The sequence below is a fragment of the Amblyraja radiata genome, chromosome 13, assembly GCF_010909765.2.
Source record: "Amblyraja radiata isolate CabotCenter1 chromosome 13, sAmbRad1.1.pri, whole genome shotgun sequence".
NCBI lineage: Eukaryota > Metazoa > Chordata > Chondrichthyes > Rajiformes > Rajidae > Amblyraja > Amblyraja radiata.
Window position 1 is genome coordinate 13,535,630 of NC_045968.1, and position 19,620 is coordinate 13,555,249.

Here is a 19,620-nt window from a genome sequence, read left to right on the forward strand (position 1 = left end):
GTGATTTATTGTCATATGTACCAAAACAGAACAATGAAATTCTTGCAGCAGCAAAACTCAAAGTACTCAGAAAATGCCGTAATAAACAACAAAAAAGTTCAGTATATAAAAACCAAACAAACAATGATAGTGCAAAACCAAAAACAATAAAAGCAATGCCCCCCAAGTCTGTGTAGTTCGGTGCTTAATGGAGGTGGTTGTGTTTAAAAGCCTGATAGGTGTTGGGAAGAAGCTGGTACTGAAGCTGGACATTCGGTTTTCAAGTTCCTATACCTTCTTTCCAATGACAGGAGTGAAATGTGTGCGTGGCCAGGGTGGTGTAGGTCCGTGAGGCAGCGACTCCTGTAGCTCCCTTAAAAGACGGTGGAGAGCTCAGTCCTCATGATGGACTGGGCAGTATTCACCACTTTTGACAATCTTCTGTGTTCCTTTTCAAATTCAAACACAATTCTTTCTAAAAATACTCCTCACACAAATAATTAATGACAATTCTGCTCACCTTATCTCTTTCTTCCCTGCAGTATTTCAATCTTTGTTGAAAAAATTGGCTTCTGGGATCCTGCGCTATATTAGATCTGGTGCAAGATTAGAGAACAGTGTTAAGTGGTGGAGAGTTATAGCAAGTTTGTAGCCCACCAGCAGACTCCCAAGTGGAGTCTATTACTGAAGTGTGCCGTGTAGCGGTGGATTGTACTGACAGATTTATCATCTACAATAAATTCATCTGTTATGAAATTCAGAATTTCTGCCTTTAGGAATTTAGGAATGTGCTGAAGTACTAGTCTTGTTTACATTTCCATGTGGAACTATTGACATTTACCAGTGCAGTTTAGGCCAATGTCTTGGTCTTAAGACCTCCAAGGCTGTGGCAGAAGTTAATTAAGATTTAACCACACTGTTGTGCTGTTGATGTCACATTTCGGGCAGACTGATAAAGGACAACAGATTTCCTTCCTAAAGGAAAGAGATTACCTCTCCTAAAGGGCAGGAGCAAATTATTTTTGTGAGGCAGTCCAATTGATATGTGGCCCTGTTGCAGGCATAGGCTTTGTTGCAGATTATTTCATTAAAATGTTCAATTCCACAACTGCAATCATGGGATTTGATCTCTTGCTTCCAGATCATTATTAGTTTATTAACATCGCTGCATTCAATTGAAGACGTGATGCCCCGTCAAATAGCCAAACCATTGCTTTTGTTTTCTTCTGGAGGTATTGAGGTACAAAATGGTGTAATTTCTCTTCCATTCTCCAGCAACTATCCTCTGTTGTGTATAAGTAATTAGTTTGACCTTGGAAAAACCCTTGAGATTTCAGTGAATGATACGTTCAATACCACATTACAATTTGAGTTTATTGCCCAAAGCAACTAATTTATTTATATGTTTCAAGCCTAACCAATTGTATCAACTGGTCATTAGCACAATTGGAAATATCTACTCTGCACCTCATTATCAGAAAATTGACAACATACCAAGAGTAACAATACATCTATGAAATAGTGCAATATATTGCAATTTACCCATTTTAAGAGACTCACTTGATTTTAAAGCCAATTGCACCAAGATAACATTAAAAGTAATCATTATTTTCCTTTTCCCTTATCCTGTTCTCACACAAGAAAAGTACCTTAATTTCTTTTCCTTTTTACCTGTGCTCCATTGCATTGTAGGCACCGTGTGGTGAGAGATATGGTTAATATAATACATGTTCATCTTAAGTGATGGATTAACTACTCATAGGAAGTCACTTCTCAGGAAGAGTAGCTATGTGCACCAAATAGGGCTAGATTTCTGTATGAAAGATGTGTTCAAGAAATCCAGAAATTACCCAAAAAGTGTGAATACTGCATCCCATGATAGAACATAGACTCTGTAAATGTACAAGTAGTGAGAAGAGACGCAGAGGGTAGGTTAATGTGTATTTGATGACATTCAACTATCTCCTTTCTTCTCTGAATCCGTTTCTTTTTCATTTGTTACGTAGTATATTCACAATACTTTCATTAGTGGGGGGTGTTTCATAGCCAGAGGCTATTTTGTTGAAAAGTAAAGCCTTCAGAAAGTGTGACCCGGTGAAGCAAACAGGCTGCAATTGAAACCCATTTGTTTCTGCCTGAAGGACATTTTTAATTCAAAAAGGCACAAAGTGCTGGAGTAACACAGTAGATCAGGCAGCATCACTGGAGAACCTGAATAGGTGATATTTTTGGGTTGGTACCCTTCTTCATACTGATTGCAGGGTCCCAACCCGAAACCTCACTTATCCATGTTTCCCAAAGTTGCTTCCTGACCAGCTGAGTTACTCTGTTTAAGTAAGAACTGCAGATGCTGGAAAAATTGAAGGTAGACAAAAATGCTGGAGAAACTCAGCGGGTGAGGCAGCATCTATGAAACGAAGGTGGACTTTTCATAGGCGGCATTTCGGGTCAAGACCCTTCTTCAGACCTGAAACGTTTTGATTTTGATGGTTTTGATGCGTTGGGGGGGGGGGGGGGGGGGGGGGGACCAGGCCTCCTGTGCGACTGGGACCCAACGTGTCCACTTAGTGTCGTAATATATTAAAATTATATCAAAGAGCAGATACAAACCAGGTAGGATGAGGGGAAGAGGGATGAAGATGTATTTCTTCAGGTCAGAATGGGATGAGGAAGCGAAAAACTTAGTGTTAGATCAAAGTGGAAGTTACAATTTCAGCTTTTAATGACCAACCTTAAAAGTAAGACCTCACAACTGTGTGGGTACTGCTGGTGAGGAAGGGGGATATACCAGAAGCTGTACCTCATTGGAGTGTCAGAGGATTGATTCTTGGATGATCATACACATTAGGAGCACAGTTAATAAGGCAGAGGGGGTAGCAACAAAAGCATAAGGGATCATGGTGGTGGCTGGAACATTAAGATTGCTGTAATCGCTCACCTTCCGATAAATGTATTTCATCGTAGTGTACGAAATTCTAGTCATGGAGGCATACAACATGTTAACAGGCCCTTTGGCCCAACTTGCCCATGTCAGCCAAGATGCCCCATCTACACTAGTCCAACCTGCCTGCGTTTGGTCTATATCGCTCTAAACCTTTCCAATCCATGTCCTAGTCTTTTATTATTTATTAAAATCTGCACCAAATGAATAATTAATGATAATTGGCTCAGTGTAAACATAGACCAGCTTGGCGGGATGCAATTCCAACATCTTGTAGGTATTTCGAGACCTGGGAAGTTTAATTGATCACTGTAAATTTCCTCTTTCTCCAGAGATGCTGCCTGACCACTGAGTTATTCCAGCACTTTGTATATATCTTCACTGTAAATTCCCCTCGGTGTGTAGGTGACTCATACAGTTTGGGAGAGTTGGCTGGAATATGGGGAGAATACAATCAAAATGATGTAGGATTCATGTAAAAGGCTGATTGACAGTCAGTACAGTGTGGGTAGGACGAAGAGACTGTTACAAAGTAAAATAGTTTAGCACTGTGATACTGCTGGAGTTGATGGGAATTTGGGGAGAGCAAAATGGGATTAATATTACTGCGTACTTGATAATTCAGTTTCGAAGGATCTATTTCTATGATGTATCTCCCTAGGACTCAGTGACTCCACATCCAAGTAATTGTAACATCCATTCTTTAAAGAAAAAATGGCTTTGTTAATAGGTGATTTCAAATGGAGTTTGTGATTTGAAATCGAGCTGCCAGGTAATTTCTTGCTATGTGGTAGAATTTCTGCTCTTGTTTTACTCGTTGTTTGAAGAATTGTAATGCTGAACATGAGAAATATGCAAATAGGTCCAAGTTAACTGATATGTCAAAACAGCTGTTGCTGCGCAGTTGAGTTTTCTACATTTGACCGAATTAGTTTTGCATTAACCTCAGACTGGCATGATGGCCAAAAACAAGCAATTTGTTGAGATTTGTGTAGAATATGACACAATTAAACAACAGTTACTCATATTTGTGCCATTGACCTTTGAGATTCAGCTGCTTGCATTCTGTTGGATCTGCCGATTGGCAGATAAGTGCCGTTTTACTCATTCTGAGCATGTCCAATGCATCTCTTGACAGAGTAATGAAACCCTAGATTATTGTGTGCAAGATGGGGGCATTTTTAGATTGAGTGATTCCTTTGAGTGGGAAAAAGATTGAAATCTGGATGAATTTTGACATTTGTTGTGTATACTTAGGTGTGTTATTTGATCAATGTGGAGAGCTGCAATAGAAAATAGATTTAGTTGCTGAAAATGAATACCTGCCTCGATGACATCATCATATTGCAGTGAAGGAACTCCATTCACAGAACTATGGTTAACCATTTGAAATATTTCATTTTCAATTTGGTATCAGAATACAGTTCAATCTATCTATAGTATTTATGCTGCAAAATTGTTTTTTTAAATGCTTCAGTACATTGTTGTCCAGGACGATTAAATCATTAAAGGAAAGCTCAAATGATTCTTGATACATTCATAACTTGATTTTCTCCAGGTTCCCTGTACACTCCATTTGCCCATGAGATTTGGCTTAATCCATTCTCACTAAATTGCTTTTCCAGTCCCAGACTTGCCAACTTTATTCTCTTGTTTTGCTATCCCCATCTCTTTAAAAGTCATCATTCTAATCCCATCCCATTCCTCAAACACCCAAGATTTTACTATTCGTTTTTACCCCCTCAAGTCCTTGAATGCATTGTTATACGACCAATCCAGGGCCATCCCGTGAACCGTCACCATTATTCTAACTGATTTTCTCCAATCAGAATGATGACACAGCACCATAATGGTCTTAACTAAAATCATCAGTGGCATCCATTATGAATATGACCATGAACCACATAGAGTCTTTGACATGATCTAACAAACCATAGCATAAAGACACAGTTTTGTTATCCAACTCTTTCCACTCTTAGTCAACTGACAATCTCTATCTAAACATTCGAAACGTTGATGTGTAGGAAGGGACTGCAGATGCTGGTTTAAACTGAAGATAGACACAAAATGCTGGAGTAACTCAGCAGGGCAGGCAGCATTTATGGAGAGAAGGAATGGGTGACGTTTTGGGTCGAGACCCTTCTTAAGGGGTCTAGACCCAAAACGTCACCCATACCTTCTCTCCAGAGATGCTGCCTGTCCTACTGAGATACACCAGCATTTTGTGTCTATCTTCTATTAGAAACACTGAATTCATTAAACTCTGTCCTATTACTTATTCTGTATTCTCACCATCAGCTCCATCTTCTCCACATATATATCATAATTGTCTTTGGATGATATATATTTTTGCATCCTCAGCACCTCTTCACCAGGTGGAACTGTGTTTATTATAGAAACAAAAGAATGGGGCACAGTTAATAACATTCTTACCCAGTTTCTATGAGAGGTTATGAACTAAAAATGTTATCACTGTATTTTACTCTACATGACCTGCTGAGTAAGTTTTTAAATTTCAACTTCTTCCACTATTTTGTCAATCACAACATTTATGCTGAATCTGACAGAACCATCATCATTATCTCAAAAGCACCTTCCATCTATGTGTTTTTATTCTTTAAAATTAAATACAGAATTGCATCTCTCTTGTTGGGCTTCCAGCATACTGGCTAAAAAGCATTCCCATGAATGTCATTTTGTTTTTAACAGTTTTCTGTCCTCTGAATTGATTTGTTAATATTGGGACAGTTGAAATCTTGCACTGTTACAGCTCTTTTTTTTCATTCTCATTCCAATTGCTCGCAGGCCTATAATACACTCTGAGCTATGTGATCATTCCGTTTTTGTTCTTTAGTTCAATCCCTAGCAGCCTCATTTGCTGATCCTCCAAACACATCATCCCTTTTCACAGCTGTAATTGTTTCTTTAACCAATATATTGCCACCGCTTTCATATATGAAAACCCTGAACAGTAAAGGGCCTGTCCCACGAGCATGCGACTCCATGCGGCAAGCGCGACCTAAAGGGCCTGTCACACGAGCATGCGACTCCATGCGGCAAGCGCGACGTAACGTGGTCGCTAGAGCTGTACGGCCTCACGGGGCCGGTCCCACTTCGATCGCCGGAGCCGCATGGAGTTGTGTGGTGCTGGTCCCGACATCGCGCGGGGCTCCGAAAAACTGACCGTGTTCAAAAATTCCGCGCGGCAACGGCCTGCCGGCCCGCAGCCATCTCGACGCCGTACGCACCGTCTCGACGCCATACGTCACGCGCGAACCTCCCGCGGACTTCAAACAAACTTCTTGTCACTCACTCAACCTCCTCGCGGCCCCCACTTCTGGTTTGGCCATTTCAGGGCTTGCCGGGTGATGTTTGTGGCAGGTTTCCTGAGGGTGTCCAATCCAACTCCATTTTCTCCTTTGAATTTGTAAGTCAATGGGCTCCTGGCTTGTACTTTTCCACAGGTCCACATTCCTTACTTTGTCTCTCCACCAAATGTTAAGTATTCTCCTAAGGCAGGTGTTAATGAATGTTTGCAGCCTGTTTGTAGTGTGTTTTGTTGTTTTCCATGTCTCTGATCCATACAGCATCACCTGTTTCACATTTGAGTTAAATATGCGTATTGTTTGTTGATTGACACGTGTTTCGAGTTCCAGATCTTCCTGAGCATGTTAAACACCACCTTAGCCTTATTGATTCTACTTGTTTTACTTTTTTTGTACATTTTCTGTCTGCCTCTGCCCCTCCGGTGATGTCCACAACACTGCCTAGGTATGTGAATGTTTCTACCTCCTCTAGAGCAGTGCTGTGCATAAGGATAGGGTTGCTGGTTTTGGAGTGGATCCTCATCACCTGTGTCTTTGCTGTATTGGGTTTTGTTGCAGCTTGTGAGAGTCTGTCTGTCTTCTCCTGCATTTGTATCTGTGTGTGTGAAAGGACAGCTATGTCATCTGCAAAGTCAAGATCATCTTGCTGCTCCCACATTGTCCACTGAATTCCATTTATTTTCCCTTCCGTTGTTTCCATCATGATCCATTCAATTGCCAGGAGGAACAGGAATGGTGACAATAGACATCCGTGCTTGACGCCCATCCTGACTAAAGCTCTGAGAGAGCTGGCCTGCATGCATAACTTTGCATGAGGTTCCATCATACGAGTTCTTGATTAAGTTTATGATCTTGGTGGGAATTCCATAGTGGTCCATTAGGCGCCATAGTGTTGTTCTGTCTAAGCTGTTAAACGCTTTCTCAAAGTCGATGAAGTTGATGTGCAGGGACGTGTTCCATTCAATAGAGTGCTCAATGATGATGTGTAATGTTGCTATGTGGTCTGTGCATGAGCGATCCTTCCTGAATCCTGCTTGCTGGTCCAGTAGCCTCTTGTCTACAGCTTCCTGAAGACGGTTGAGTATGACCCGGTTGAGAATTTTACTGGGTACAGAAAGTAGGGTGATCCCTCGGTAGTTGTCACATTTTCTTAGGTCACCTTTTTTTGGCAGTTTCACGATGTATCCCTCTGCCCATTCTGTGGGTGTCTTTTCCTCTTCCCAAATTCTCCCAATGAAGCCATAGAGCTTGTCTGTTGATGAGTCTATATCTACTTTCAGGGCTTCAGGTGGAATATTGTCAGGGCCAGCAACCTTGCCAGTTTTCTGTTGCTTGATTGCAGCCTGTATTTCTGATTTTGTTGGCCTGTCACACTTAATTTGTAGTGGTATCTTGGCTTTGGGAATGTGTGTCTGTACTGCTGGTGGTGGCCTCTTTAGGACTTCTTCGAAATGTTCTACCCATCTGTTGAGCTGCGCCTCCTGGGTTGAAAGCAGTTGTCTGTTCTTGTCTGTAATTGGTTTATTACTGTGCAGATATGTCCCGGACAATTTCCTTGTGATGGTATATAACTCCCTCATGTTCATTTGAGTCGCCGCAATTTCTGTCTCTTTGGCTAGCTAGTTGTGACCTTATGACATAACTTTATTATTTGCCCAATTTCTCTGCTCTGTTTTAATTACTTTTCTGCCTTCCATTTCTAGTCCTGCTTTCTCTCCCATATAGATGTTTATACGGCTTTGCATCCTCATGCCATGCTACCTTAACCCCTTTTCAACAGTAGCATATCTGTGAGGATATTGTTTGCAGCCTTGTTGACTTCCAATTTACCTAGTCTGCAGAGTCCAAGCTTTCCCAGTATAGTTCAAAACGCTCCAAGAACCTAGTTTTCATTTGCCAGCTCTCCAGCCAATGCATGGATCTGCACTGTTCTGTTTCTGTACTCACCGGCACATGGCAGCAGAAGTAAATCAAAAATGAAAACCTTTGAGACCTTAATCCTTAATCTCCTTGCTAAATCTTCCATATCTGTCTGCAGGACGTCAACTCTTTTATATCCTTTGTAGAACACAAAGTGCTGGAGTAACTCAGCAGGTCAGGCAGCATCTCTGGAGGGCATGAATAGGTGATGTTTCGGGTCGGTTCCTTTTATATTCTTGTTGTTGGTACTAATGTGGAAGATGACTTCTGGCTGTTTAAGATATAAAAACATGAAAAAACATAGGAGTTTTTAGCCCTTCAAGGCTGCTCTTCCAGACCTCATAACAAAAATATATTTTTAAGATACTTCACCAATAGTCATCTAATTTAGAAGAAGAAAGTGATCTTATTTTGTGATAATCTCCCACTTTCTTACCATGCACCACTGAGCAAAATATGTACAATGATGTTCATTATTACATGTAGAAATATGAAAATGTGGTCTGAAATGTTCTCCAGGAAAGAGATCTTGTTGAGAATTCTGAGGAAGTCTATATCTATATATCTTAGGTTTAGGTTTATTATTAACACGCATAACACGTGTTGTTTTCATGCTATCTAATCAAATCAGATATTACTTTACATTAATACAATTAGGCCAAAATCAAGTATCAATTTTGAGATATTTTAGGGCCAGATTGCAATCATCCTTTTAGGTTCAGGTTTAGGTTCATTGTTGATACGTGAACCCTGGAACCTTGAGCAAAACACACAGTACCGGAGAAACTCAGTGGGCCAGGCAGCATCTGAGGAGGGAATGGATAGACGGGGAGGTACTGTGAAAAGTTTTGAGTTGCATGCACAATTTCAAGAGATTTCCTTGATGGGTTCCTTCAATGGGTATATTTAAGGCAGAGACCGATAGATTCTTGATTAGTACGGGTGTCAAGGGTTATGGGGAGCAGGCAGGGAGATGAGGAAGAATCTCTTGTCAGAGGGTGGTGAATCTGTGGAATTCTTTGCCACAGAAGGCTGTGGAGGTCGTCAGTGGATATATTTAAGGCAGAGATAGCCAAATTCTTGATTAGTACAGGTCAGGGGTTATGGGGAGAAGGCAGGAGAACGGGGTTAGGAGGGAGAGATAGATCAGCCATGAGTGAATGGCAGAGTAGACTTGATGGGACGAATGGCCTAATTCTGCTCCTATCACTTATGACCTTATGGCATGATTTCACTGGAGGCTTTTCACTGTGCCTCGGTACATATGTCAAGAATAAACTAAACATCAGAGACTTTGTAAAATAAAACATTCGGACTAAAACAAATGATTTTTCTTCATTAAAAAATAAATTTAGTTAAAAGTACTTTAAAAAACTAAAAAACTTAATCTACAGCAAAATTACCTTTTTTAAAAAAATGTAACCATGGTCAAACCCTCTACTGAAATCAATGGAGCCTCAGACCTTTGGCCGGTTCATTATTCAAGCATCTCTCTGTCGTTTGGTTTCACCTTTCCATATTCTGTGGCATTTAAGTAGCTTGATCTTGGTTGGTCCTTTTGAATCTTCGGTCGGCTCCCATATCAAGCATCTCTGTCATTTGGCCACCATTCTTTATTTTTTCTGTAAGGCAATTGTTGCCATGGTTTCTAGTCTTATGCCTTTATAGTTGCTTTTTTTCGGAAGAGAAAACCTACACAACTCAGTGGCATTGGCCTGTGCATTAATGTTGACAGTGTAGTGGCCATTTTGCTTGTTTTGTGTGTCATTAATTATGGCATGTGTCTTTAAATTTTAGACTGCCCGTTATTATGTGGGTGGGATTTATGATGTATTTTAGGGCGTGTTTGGAGCTAGGTTTCTGGCGCAGAAGCTTAGGTTTTAGTTTAGTTTTGCACTTGCATGAGGAAGGCATACCCTTTAGACCATGCGAAGCGTAACGGAGACACGAGGAGTTTTCTTACCTTTAAAGCGATATGCTGGAGTTCGATGAAGATTATAGTGTACGAGTCGGAAGAAGGTTGGATGTACCTTATTGTTATACATCAACAATAAAGAATCTATGAATCAAAAGACTATGCTATGAAGATTTATCTGTGAAGAAGCTCTGAAGGTCTCTGACGGAGAGCTCACATGCGTATTACGACATTCTCCTTAATCATGTAGTCCACTTAGTGGCTAGAGGGAGTAATCTCTTGAACGATATAAAAATCAGCCGCTACATTAAGTCAAAGGTTACCTCTGAAACCCAGTCCCAGAGAGTGAGACAGAAGATTTGGCTAAGATCTCGATTGAGGTTTTGGCCAGAAAACTGGTTTCAGCCGAGGAACTGAGGATAATAGATCTCGGCCAGAGATTGCTTCGAGGTTTATCGACAATGGCACTTCTTATCTGAAGATCTGGACATTTTAACGAACGTGAGTAGATATCAATAGACAATAGACAATAGGTGCAGGAGGAGGCCATTCGCCCCTTCAAGCCAGCACCGCCATTCAATGTGATCATGGCTGATCATCCCCAATCAGTACCCCGTTCCTGCCTTCGCCCCATATCCCCTGACTCCGCTATCTTTAAGAGCCCTATCTAGCTCTCTCTTGAAAGCATCCAGAGAACCTGCCTCCATCGCCCTCTGAGGCAGATAATTCCACAGACTCACAACTCTCTGTGTGAAAAAGGGTTTCCTCATCTTCGTTCTAAATGGCTTACCCCTTATTCTTAAACTGTGGCCCCTGGATGGAGTCGAGGGGGGAGGTAAAGCGATAAGTGTAACATTTCCTGTGGTTGCAAGGGAAAGTACCCGAGTAGGGACTAATTGACCAGGGAGTTATGGAGGGAACGGCCTCTGCGGAAAGCAGAAAGGGGAGGAGATGGGAAGATGGGAGGAGGTGGGATCCCATTGGAGGCTGCAAAAATGTTGGAGGATTATATGTTGTATGCGACGGCTGATGGGGTGGAAGGCGAGGACAAGGGGGACTGTCCTTGTTACAAGTAGGGGATGGGGAGTAAGAGCGGAGCTGCAGGATATAGAGGAGATCCTGGTGAGAGCCTCATCTATAATAGAAGATGGGAAACCCCCGTTCCCTAGAAAATTAGGACATGGTCTGGAACACCTGCAGGGTGGGAAGAAGTGCAATCCAGATAGCTATGGGAGTCAGTGGGTTTGTAGTAGATGTCGGTCAGTAGTGTTCACCACTAATTTCCATCTGCCTCTCAATTTCACCTGGACCATTTCCGACATCTCCTTACTGTTTCTAGATCTCACCATCTCCATCGCAGGCAACAGACTACTGACCGACATCAACTACAAACCCACGACAAACTACAATCCACTACAAACTACAAATCTTCAGTTCCTTCCTACACATTAGATCAGCTTGGTTATGCTGTTGGTATTCTGTTTTGGTATACAATCTAAACGTTTCACGTTCAAAATGTAATGTGTAACTGTATCGTTAATAGATTAGATACCTATATCAACATGCCTTGGATTGGAATAGAGTTTCAGTGGAAGTATCGAGTTTTGCATTATTTACTTATCATGTTGTGTGGGTAACATGAATCCAGAAGGGTTAATATTGATTCTTAGTCACTGAATTAACCATGTGCAGTTTCCTGGGGCGAATATGCCAGTTGTCTGGACCATTTGTGGGAAGAGAGGAAATGTTGGAAAGATTTATTCTTGAATTATAAATGATTATCCTGAAAGCTATGGAGTAGTGTTTAGATATGTTTTGTTTATCTTTTGCATATAAATTGAATGCCAGGAGATGAATATTTAAAACAAACAAGGCAAGCTCTTGTGATGATATTCATGCGGTGTTTGTGTTCAGGAATGCAGGATTCCGTTTTATCTTTTAAGGCAGCACACATTCTGTGCAACAAAATGGCGCATACAAAGGAGATTTGGTGTGCGGTTGCTTTTCTTTCCTTAAGGGAAGGCCAGGTTTACCTTGAAACACTATGGATTTTTTTTTGTTTTCATTGTATTTTTCTATAACTATTTAAGAGATAGATACCATTGTTCCTTCCATTCTATGTGGCAATGGAATATCAATAAAAAATATATAATTCCCAGCCCTCAAATTCCAAAGAGTTCTATGTTATTTTTTTCTAAATACGTCACAACTGCATTGTAAGAAATTACATTGAAAGGCTGCTTATTATTTAAATTCCACCATCTGCAGTTTCTTGAGGTCTGTCCATTACCTCCATAGATGCTGCCTAAACCTCTGAGTTCCTCCCGCACTTAGCGTTTTACACAAAATTCCAGTATCCGCAGTTCCTTGAGTTTAGTTTAGTTTAGAAATACAGCATGGAAACAGGGCCTTCGGCCCATTGAGTCCTTTCTAACCAACGATCATTCGTACATTAGTCCTATCCTACACATTAGAGATAATTTATACATGCTAATTAACCTACAAACCTGCACATCTTTCGCCGTTATTTGTTATGATAGATTGAGAATTGTTGATGTATAATGAGATCTCAGCATCTTTGCGTATCTGTCACTGAAAGCAAATGTTCAGGTACAGTTAGCAGCTAACAAGGTAAATGGTAAATTACAAGACGTTTTGAGAACAGGCGACAAGGATTTTTCATTGAAAACTCCCAGTCTGGAGGACCTGCTGAATTTCCTGCCACGGAAGGCTGCAGAGGTCAAGTTATTGATTACGTTTGGGAAGGAATGGGATTTATCAATGTAAAAGACATCAAAGGTTATAGGGAGAGAAATTGGAATATGGTATAATAGTGTGTCGTGGTGAAGCATTCTCAAAGGCCCTTCTACTGCAATTTTTCTGTTGATGCATTATGATGCCAGTTGATGAAAGCCATCGTAGCATGTGCACACACTATTTTCCAATATAAAAGCTGGCAGGCTAAGAGCCTTTCCTATATGAACATTTCTAAAGTCTCTATTCATATAACCCGATTTGTCAGTAAAACAAATGACATGGTAGCAATATGAAACCATTGGACTAAAGATTAGTGGCCTGCACTCTTGCACTGGAGAAATTGGTTTGAATCACATGAAGAAGTAAACAAAACAGATTGGAAACGATCATTTAGGAAAGAACTGCAGATGCTGGTAAAATCGAAGGTAGACACAAAATGCTGGAGTAACTCAGCGGATGAGGCAGCATCTATGGAGATAAGGAATTCCTCTAAACGTGACACCAAGATCAAATATTGCAAAACTGAAATAGCACAGTCAAGCCAGTAAAATGAACTTTGATATTATATGGTCTAGTCTTCCTTAGTCTTAAGATTTAGTGCATGCTACATACAAATGGTATTTAAGAAGAATAATTTGTTTGGAATTTGCAGAGAATTGGTTGGCAGGACATGTAGCAAACATAGTTGGAAAGCATTTGCAAGTGATGCTCCATGACAGGTTTTACCATGAGAATTACAAATGATATAGGCTGTGTCAATTTGGTCTGGAATGTAAACTGTCCATCATTGTTGAACATGTACTGAATACATTTTCAGCACGTGGCCTTGAATGAGCAAGTGATCAGCCACAGCAGATTAGATAATTGATTCACTCCAATCGTGAACACTCAGCAAACTACTACACAGCTTGCACTGGGAAAGGTCAAGAATTGAGGTACCACAAACATTAGCACTTTAGAACTACGGACTAAGAAATTACCTAGAACTACTTTAATTTGCCTCTCGCCACAACAGGTCAAGAGCAGATGCTATCTCATTGGCTCGCCAATCTGCTCTGTTCAATCTGGATAATAAAATAGATATGTCAGGCTGCTGTATACCATTCAACACTATCATCCCCTCTAAAATCCTCACTGATCTTCAAGACCTGAGCTTCTTTATCTCCCTTTACAAATGGATGCTTGACTTCCCATCGGTAGACCTCAATCAGTGTCTACTTTAACTCACTGACCATCTACACAGGTGCACCTCAATACCACGTGCTCTACTCTCTTTACACCCACGACTGTGTACACAGCTCCAATGCCATCTGTAAATTCGCTGATGTCAGCACCATTGTCGGCCAAATCATGGGCGGCGATGAGTCAAGTGAATAAGAGAGAAAGGACACCTGGTTAAGTGTAGCCACAACAACGTCTTGTTTGATGTCAACAAACCTAAGGAACTGATTGTTGGCTTCAGAAAGGGGAGATTAGTAGACCAAGTGCCAATTTTCATTGGTGGGTTGGTGGTGGAGAGAGATAGTATCTTCATATTTCTGGGTGTTAACATTTTAGATTGCCTGTCCAGTGCTCAGCACATAGACGTAATCACAAAGAAGCAATGTCAGCACATCTACTTTCTTGGAAGTTTCTAGAGATTTAGCATATTTCGAATACTTTCACAAACCTCTACAGGTGCAATACAGAAAATATTCTGAGAGGTTGCAAAATGATAATTCCACACACAGGAGTGTAAGAGGCAGCAGAGAGTGATGGATCTAGCCCATGCTGCCTCAAGAAGTTGGCATCTATCATCAATGATCCCCATCATCTGGTCCATGCCCTCGTCTCGCTGCTACCATGGGCTGAAGGTCCAGAAACCTGAAATCACACACCACCAGATTCAGGATCAGCTTCTTTCCCACAATTATCCGGTTCTTGAACCGATAACTTGGTGGTTTTATATTCCATAATCACAAAATAATGTAATCCATATTCAAAATATAAATAAAATATCTTGTCATCTTTCCTATTTATCTCTTGACCGTATTTTATTATTAACTCTCTTTTATTTTTCATCCCATGGTGCATTCTTGGGTTTTTTTATTTTTTTTAATTCAGTTCCTCAGGGAACTTTGCTGAACCCAAATTTGAATAAAAACCTGGCCTGTTATCCCAAGTCTTCAGTCCTGGGAAATATGGCTACATTAAATTTGAAGTAAGCACCATCTGGTGCTTGTTCTTAGGAGAACTGATAGAAATGGCAGGGGACATAGATACATGGACAATAGGTGCATATGTTGGCCATTCAATGTGATCATGGCTGATCATCCACGATCAGTACCCCGTTCCTGCCTTCTCCCCATACCCCTTGTTTCTGCTAGCCCCAAGAGCTCTATCTAACTCTTTCTTGAATGCATCCAGTGAATCGGCCTCAACTGCCTTCTGAGACAAATTCACAACTGAGATGAGAAAAAGTTTTTCCTCATCTCAGTTCTAAATGGCCTACCCCTTATTCTTAAACTGTGGCCCCTGGTTCTGGACTCCCCCAACATCGGGAACATGTTTCCTGCATCTAGCCTATCCAATCCCTTAATAATTTTATATATTTCTATAATCCTAAATTCCTGTGAATACAAGCCCAGTCGCTCCATTCTTTCATCATATGACAGTCTCGCCATCCTGGGAATTAACCTCGTGAACCTACGCTGTACTCCCTCAATAGCAAGAATATCCTTCCTCAAATTAGGAGACCAAAACTGCACACAATAATCCAGGTGTGGTCTCACCAGGGCCCTGTACAAATGCAGAAGGACCTCTTTGCTCCTATACTCAACTCCTCTTGTTATGAAGGCCACATACCATTAGCTTTCTTCACTGCTTGCTGTACCTACATGCTTACTGTATGGAGAATAGGTGAAACTTACAGAACTGGGAGAAAGATGATCCCAAGTGAAGAGATGTGAAAATGAATCAAAAGCAATTAAGGAACGTAAGGATGAAAAGCCAGGACAAAAAAACCCACTGAGATGTACAAGCATAGATGTCAGAGTAAGCTTATGTTTAGGTGCGTTAGGACGGAGAAGTAAATAAATATAGAGAAGTCACGGCAACAAAAAAAGGGTAAACCTTAAGGGCCTGTCCCACCAGCATGCGATTGCATGCGTCTAGTGCGACCAAACGTGGTGGCTTGAAGCGTACGGTCTCGCGGGGCCGGGCCACATTTGAACAGCGGAGGCGTCTGGAGTTGTGTGGGGCCCGTCCCGACATCATACTCACCAATCAGCTGGGCAGGAGGCGGGCCGACTGAATTTGGACGTCGTACGGCGTCGGGCGGTGACGTCATCACGCAATGGCACGCCGGGCGGTGACGTCATCGCGCAACGCCACGCGCTAGGCGTAGGACGTCAAGACGCTGCGTACGACGTCGAGACGCTGTGTACGCCTGTCGAGGCGCTGCGTTCGGCCTCAATGTGGCTGCGGGCCGACAGGCCGTTGTCGCGCGGGATTTTCGGACTGTGCAAGATTATTGGAGCCCCGTGCGATGTTGGAACCAGCCCCGCACAACTCCATACGCCTCCGCCGATCGAAGTGGGACCGGCCCCACGAGGCCGTACACCTCAAGCGACCACATTTGCTATCGCATGCTAGTGGGGCAGGCCCTTTATGGTCAAGTACAGAATGGACTCAAGCTATGCAGGGCCAGCTTTTATTCCCCTCCCCAAACCCTCATTACTGCTGAACTTGATTGGGTATTTAGAGGCAAATTATAAATGAATCATATTGCTGAGGATCTTGAGTCACATTTAAGAAGGGATAGGTAAGAATAGTATTAGAGATTCAAATAGATTTTGAAATAATCTATCGCAGTGGATTGCTGATGTTAACTTCTTAACCCAGTGGTATTTCATTACTTCAGTTCTCTTTCCCAGCTCCCATAGCGCAGTTCACACCAATGTGCCCAGAACATAGTAATGCAGCTAATGGAGTTGTTACCTTATAGTTGGTGAAATCTGGGCTCAATCCTGAACTCTGGCACAGTTTGTGTGGAGTGCACACATTCTCCCCATGCCCATCTGGGTTTCCTCTGTGTGTTCTGGTTTCCTCCCATATTCTAAAGCCATGCAGGTTGGTAAATAAAATGTCCTATGTAAGTTAAGTGATGGGAGAATAAAATGAGAGTAGTGTAAGTAGGCACTTGACGGTCATTGCAAACCTGGTGGGCCAAAGGTCTGTTTCTGGTCTACGTAGACTACTCATTTCAATAATGTTGTTCAGGAAAGGAAGCCTGTCATCCCATCTTGGTCTGGCCTGTCATGTGATAGCATTGTGGTTGACATTTCAAATTTCCTTTGGAATGGTTACCAACTTCTTCTCAACAGGCTATAAATGCTGCACTCGCCTGTGACATCCAGATGAACTAATTAACACTATGACAGCTTTTGATTTGCTTGTACTGGCTAACTAATTGTAACACCAAGTAAAGCTGAAATCTAGTGCACCGAAAAGGATTTGTGCAAGACTTTTTCTGATCATAAGAAAACAAGAAATGTTTGTTACAGAGTGTTGCAGAAGCAGCAGAACGTGAATGTTCTTCTTGGCTGTTTTTGTTTTGAACAACCTATCAAGAGTGTACAACTGCAACATTGGAAATGATACTTCACTTGGCTTCATAGGAAGGTCTTTTTAAAGCTTTATGGTCCTTTCTGCCTTATCAACCTATAAGTTGAACTAGAAATACAAAAAGGTGTACGAAGATTATGAACTATTTGATGTTTTACTTTTTAACATGTAATCTTCTGACTGGCTGGCATGATGCCACTGAACATTATTTTGATTTCAAATTGTCTCAAATTTTCAAATGACCATAGTCTTAAATTGCACAGTGTGCTTATTGCATCTTGTTCACAATTGTGGTTGATTTCTGGAGATTCTATTTCAATTTGGTCCAACAAATCATTAAGGAGAGCAGAACAGATGAATCGTGTTGTTAAGATGAAGTTTGATGTGGTTTCCTCTCTAAGCTGAGGCATAAATTATAAAAGCAGAGAATTTCTGCTGAAACTTGTAGATGGTCCACAGCTTGGACACTGTGTACTGTTCAGGTGAAGATGCAGAGAATTTTCAAAGGAAGTTACCAAGACTGGAAATGTGTAACTATCAGAACGATTAGATAAGCAGAGTTTGATTCTTTTAGAACAGAGGAAATTGAGGGCAGAATTAGTCGAGGAGCATCAAGCTATGAGGGATTCATACAGATGAAATAGCCTGAAATGGGTCAAAACATTATGGTGAATGAACATCTAACTCTTGGAGCGAGCAAGCAGTTGGCATCTAATGAGTGGGAGAGGCAAGGAGAGGCAACAGTGGTGAGGGTGAAGCAGGTAAATCGAGAGGGACAGGAGGGGGTTAAGTGAAGACGAAGGATTCAAGGAGAGTGTGGATGGTGGGAGGGAATGGGAGTGGATTCTGAGGAGGATTTGACACAAAGGAAGTAGGGAGACTGAAGGAATTGGTCAGTGGAATGTTTGCAGAGGTTTGGAAAGAGGGAGGAAATTGGGAGGGGGATGCTGTAAGAGATGGGCGGTCAAGGAACTGAGCTAGTAGATGAAGTCCTCCCTTTGTCAAATCTGCATAGTTGCTCATGCACATTGATCATCCCACCTAAAAAGGAATTCACACATTGGTGGATTCTATTTCTCAGAACTGGAACACAAGCAAGTCACCTGAGAGCCCGATGTGAATCAAAAAGAAGAGTAATTGTGAAACTGTTCTTTATAATGGGCTCTATAACATGTTTTAGTTTGAAACCTGAAAGTATAATTTTGACTGAATTGTGGCAAAATATTATTAAAGTCTGTGTCATGACAACCTTATTTGCAAGGTTTAGTGAGAGAGTAGTTGATGCTACTTTGCTAACATGCTATTTTGTTGGAATGAATTATATTTATATATTCTAAGTACAGATGTGTATGTCAAATAGATGACAAATCAGACATATATGCCACATGCTGTGCCGTCACACTATAATTAATGTCTAAAGCTTCATTTGATGTTGTTTAAAAAAATGTCATAATAATTTCAATTTTAATCTTTTGAATGCAGGTGGAGAAATGGCTTATCGGAAAGTAGGTCAGAGATTTCCAGTACATAGTCAGGATCTGGATACTGAAGAACTTCCAGTCACTGCTCTGGAATTAGAATGGGACATGGAAAAGGAGTTGGAAGAACATGAATTTGAAGGCTTTGAGCCAGATGATTCTAGGCAACACCATTTGGGGAACTCGACTGGAAATACTGATCTTGATATGGAATTTGTACAACCTTCAGCATCACCACGGGGGAGATTTGAACGTCTGGAAGAAGAGTGTGATTACGTGGCACAAGCAAGAGCAGCACCAAAAAATCAGCAGAGCAACTTTCCAACAAAGGCAAAACTCTTTGCTGCAGGGATTATTATATTTATTAGTGGTCTTCTAATAGGTTACTATGGGCGGAAAGGCACCTCAAAAAATGTATTGGAAAACAATGTAACAACACCAACACCACCTGCATCCTCAGCTGCTGCACCTGATGACAGCAAAATCTTTCAGGATGTCCTTCAGGCAATCGAGGGTGACAGTATCAGAAACTTTTCTAGGTGAGTGTAATTGTGATGCAAAATATTAGGCATGATAACCTTGAAGCCAACGTAAAGACAAGAAAAAGTAGCCATATTTCTCTGAACATTTTCCAAGAATAGCAGAGTCATTGATGAATTATTATTTTCCTTATATTTGCAAGTTGTGCTCGAGATTAAA

The 19,620-nt window shown here is 41.3% G+C and overlaps 1 protein-coding gene across 4 annotated transcripts in view; it reads left to right on the plus strand.

Moving 5' to 3' along the window:
* Positions 1–19,620, plus strand: part of naaladl2 (N-acetylated alpha-linked acidic dipeptidase like 2) — a 663,050-nt gene that overhangs the window by 237,706 nt on the left and 405,724 nt on the right. For all 4 annotated transcript variants that reach the window (XM_033031269.1, XM_033031267.1, XM_033031271.1 and 1 more), the window contains one exon: positions 18,926–19,460. In XM_033031269.1, the coding sequence (XP_032887160.1) occupies positions 18,934–19,460 (527 nt within the window). In that variant the 5' untranslated portion in view covers positions 18,926–18,933. The remainder of the gene's footprint in view (positions 1–18,925; positions 19,461–19,620) is intronic.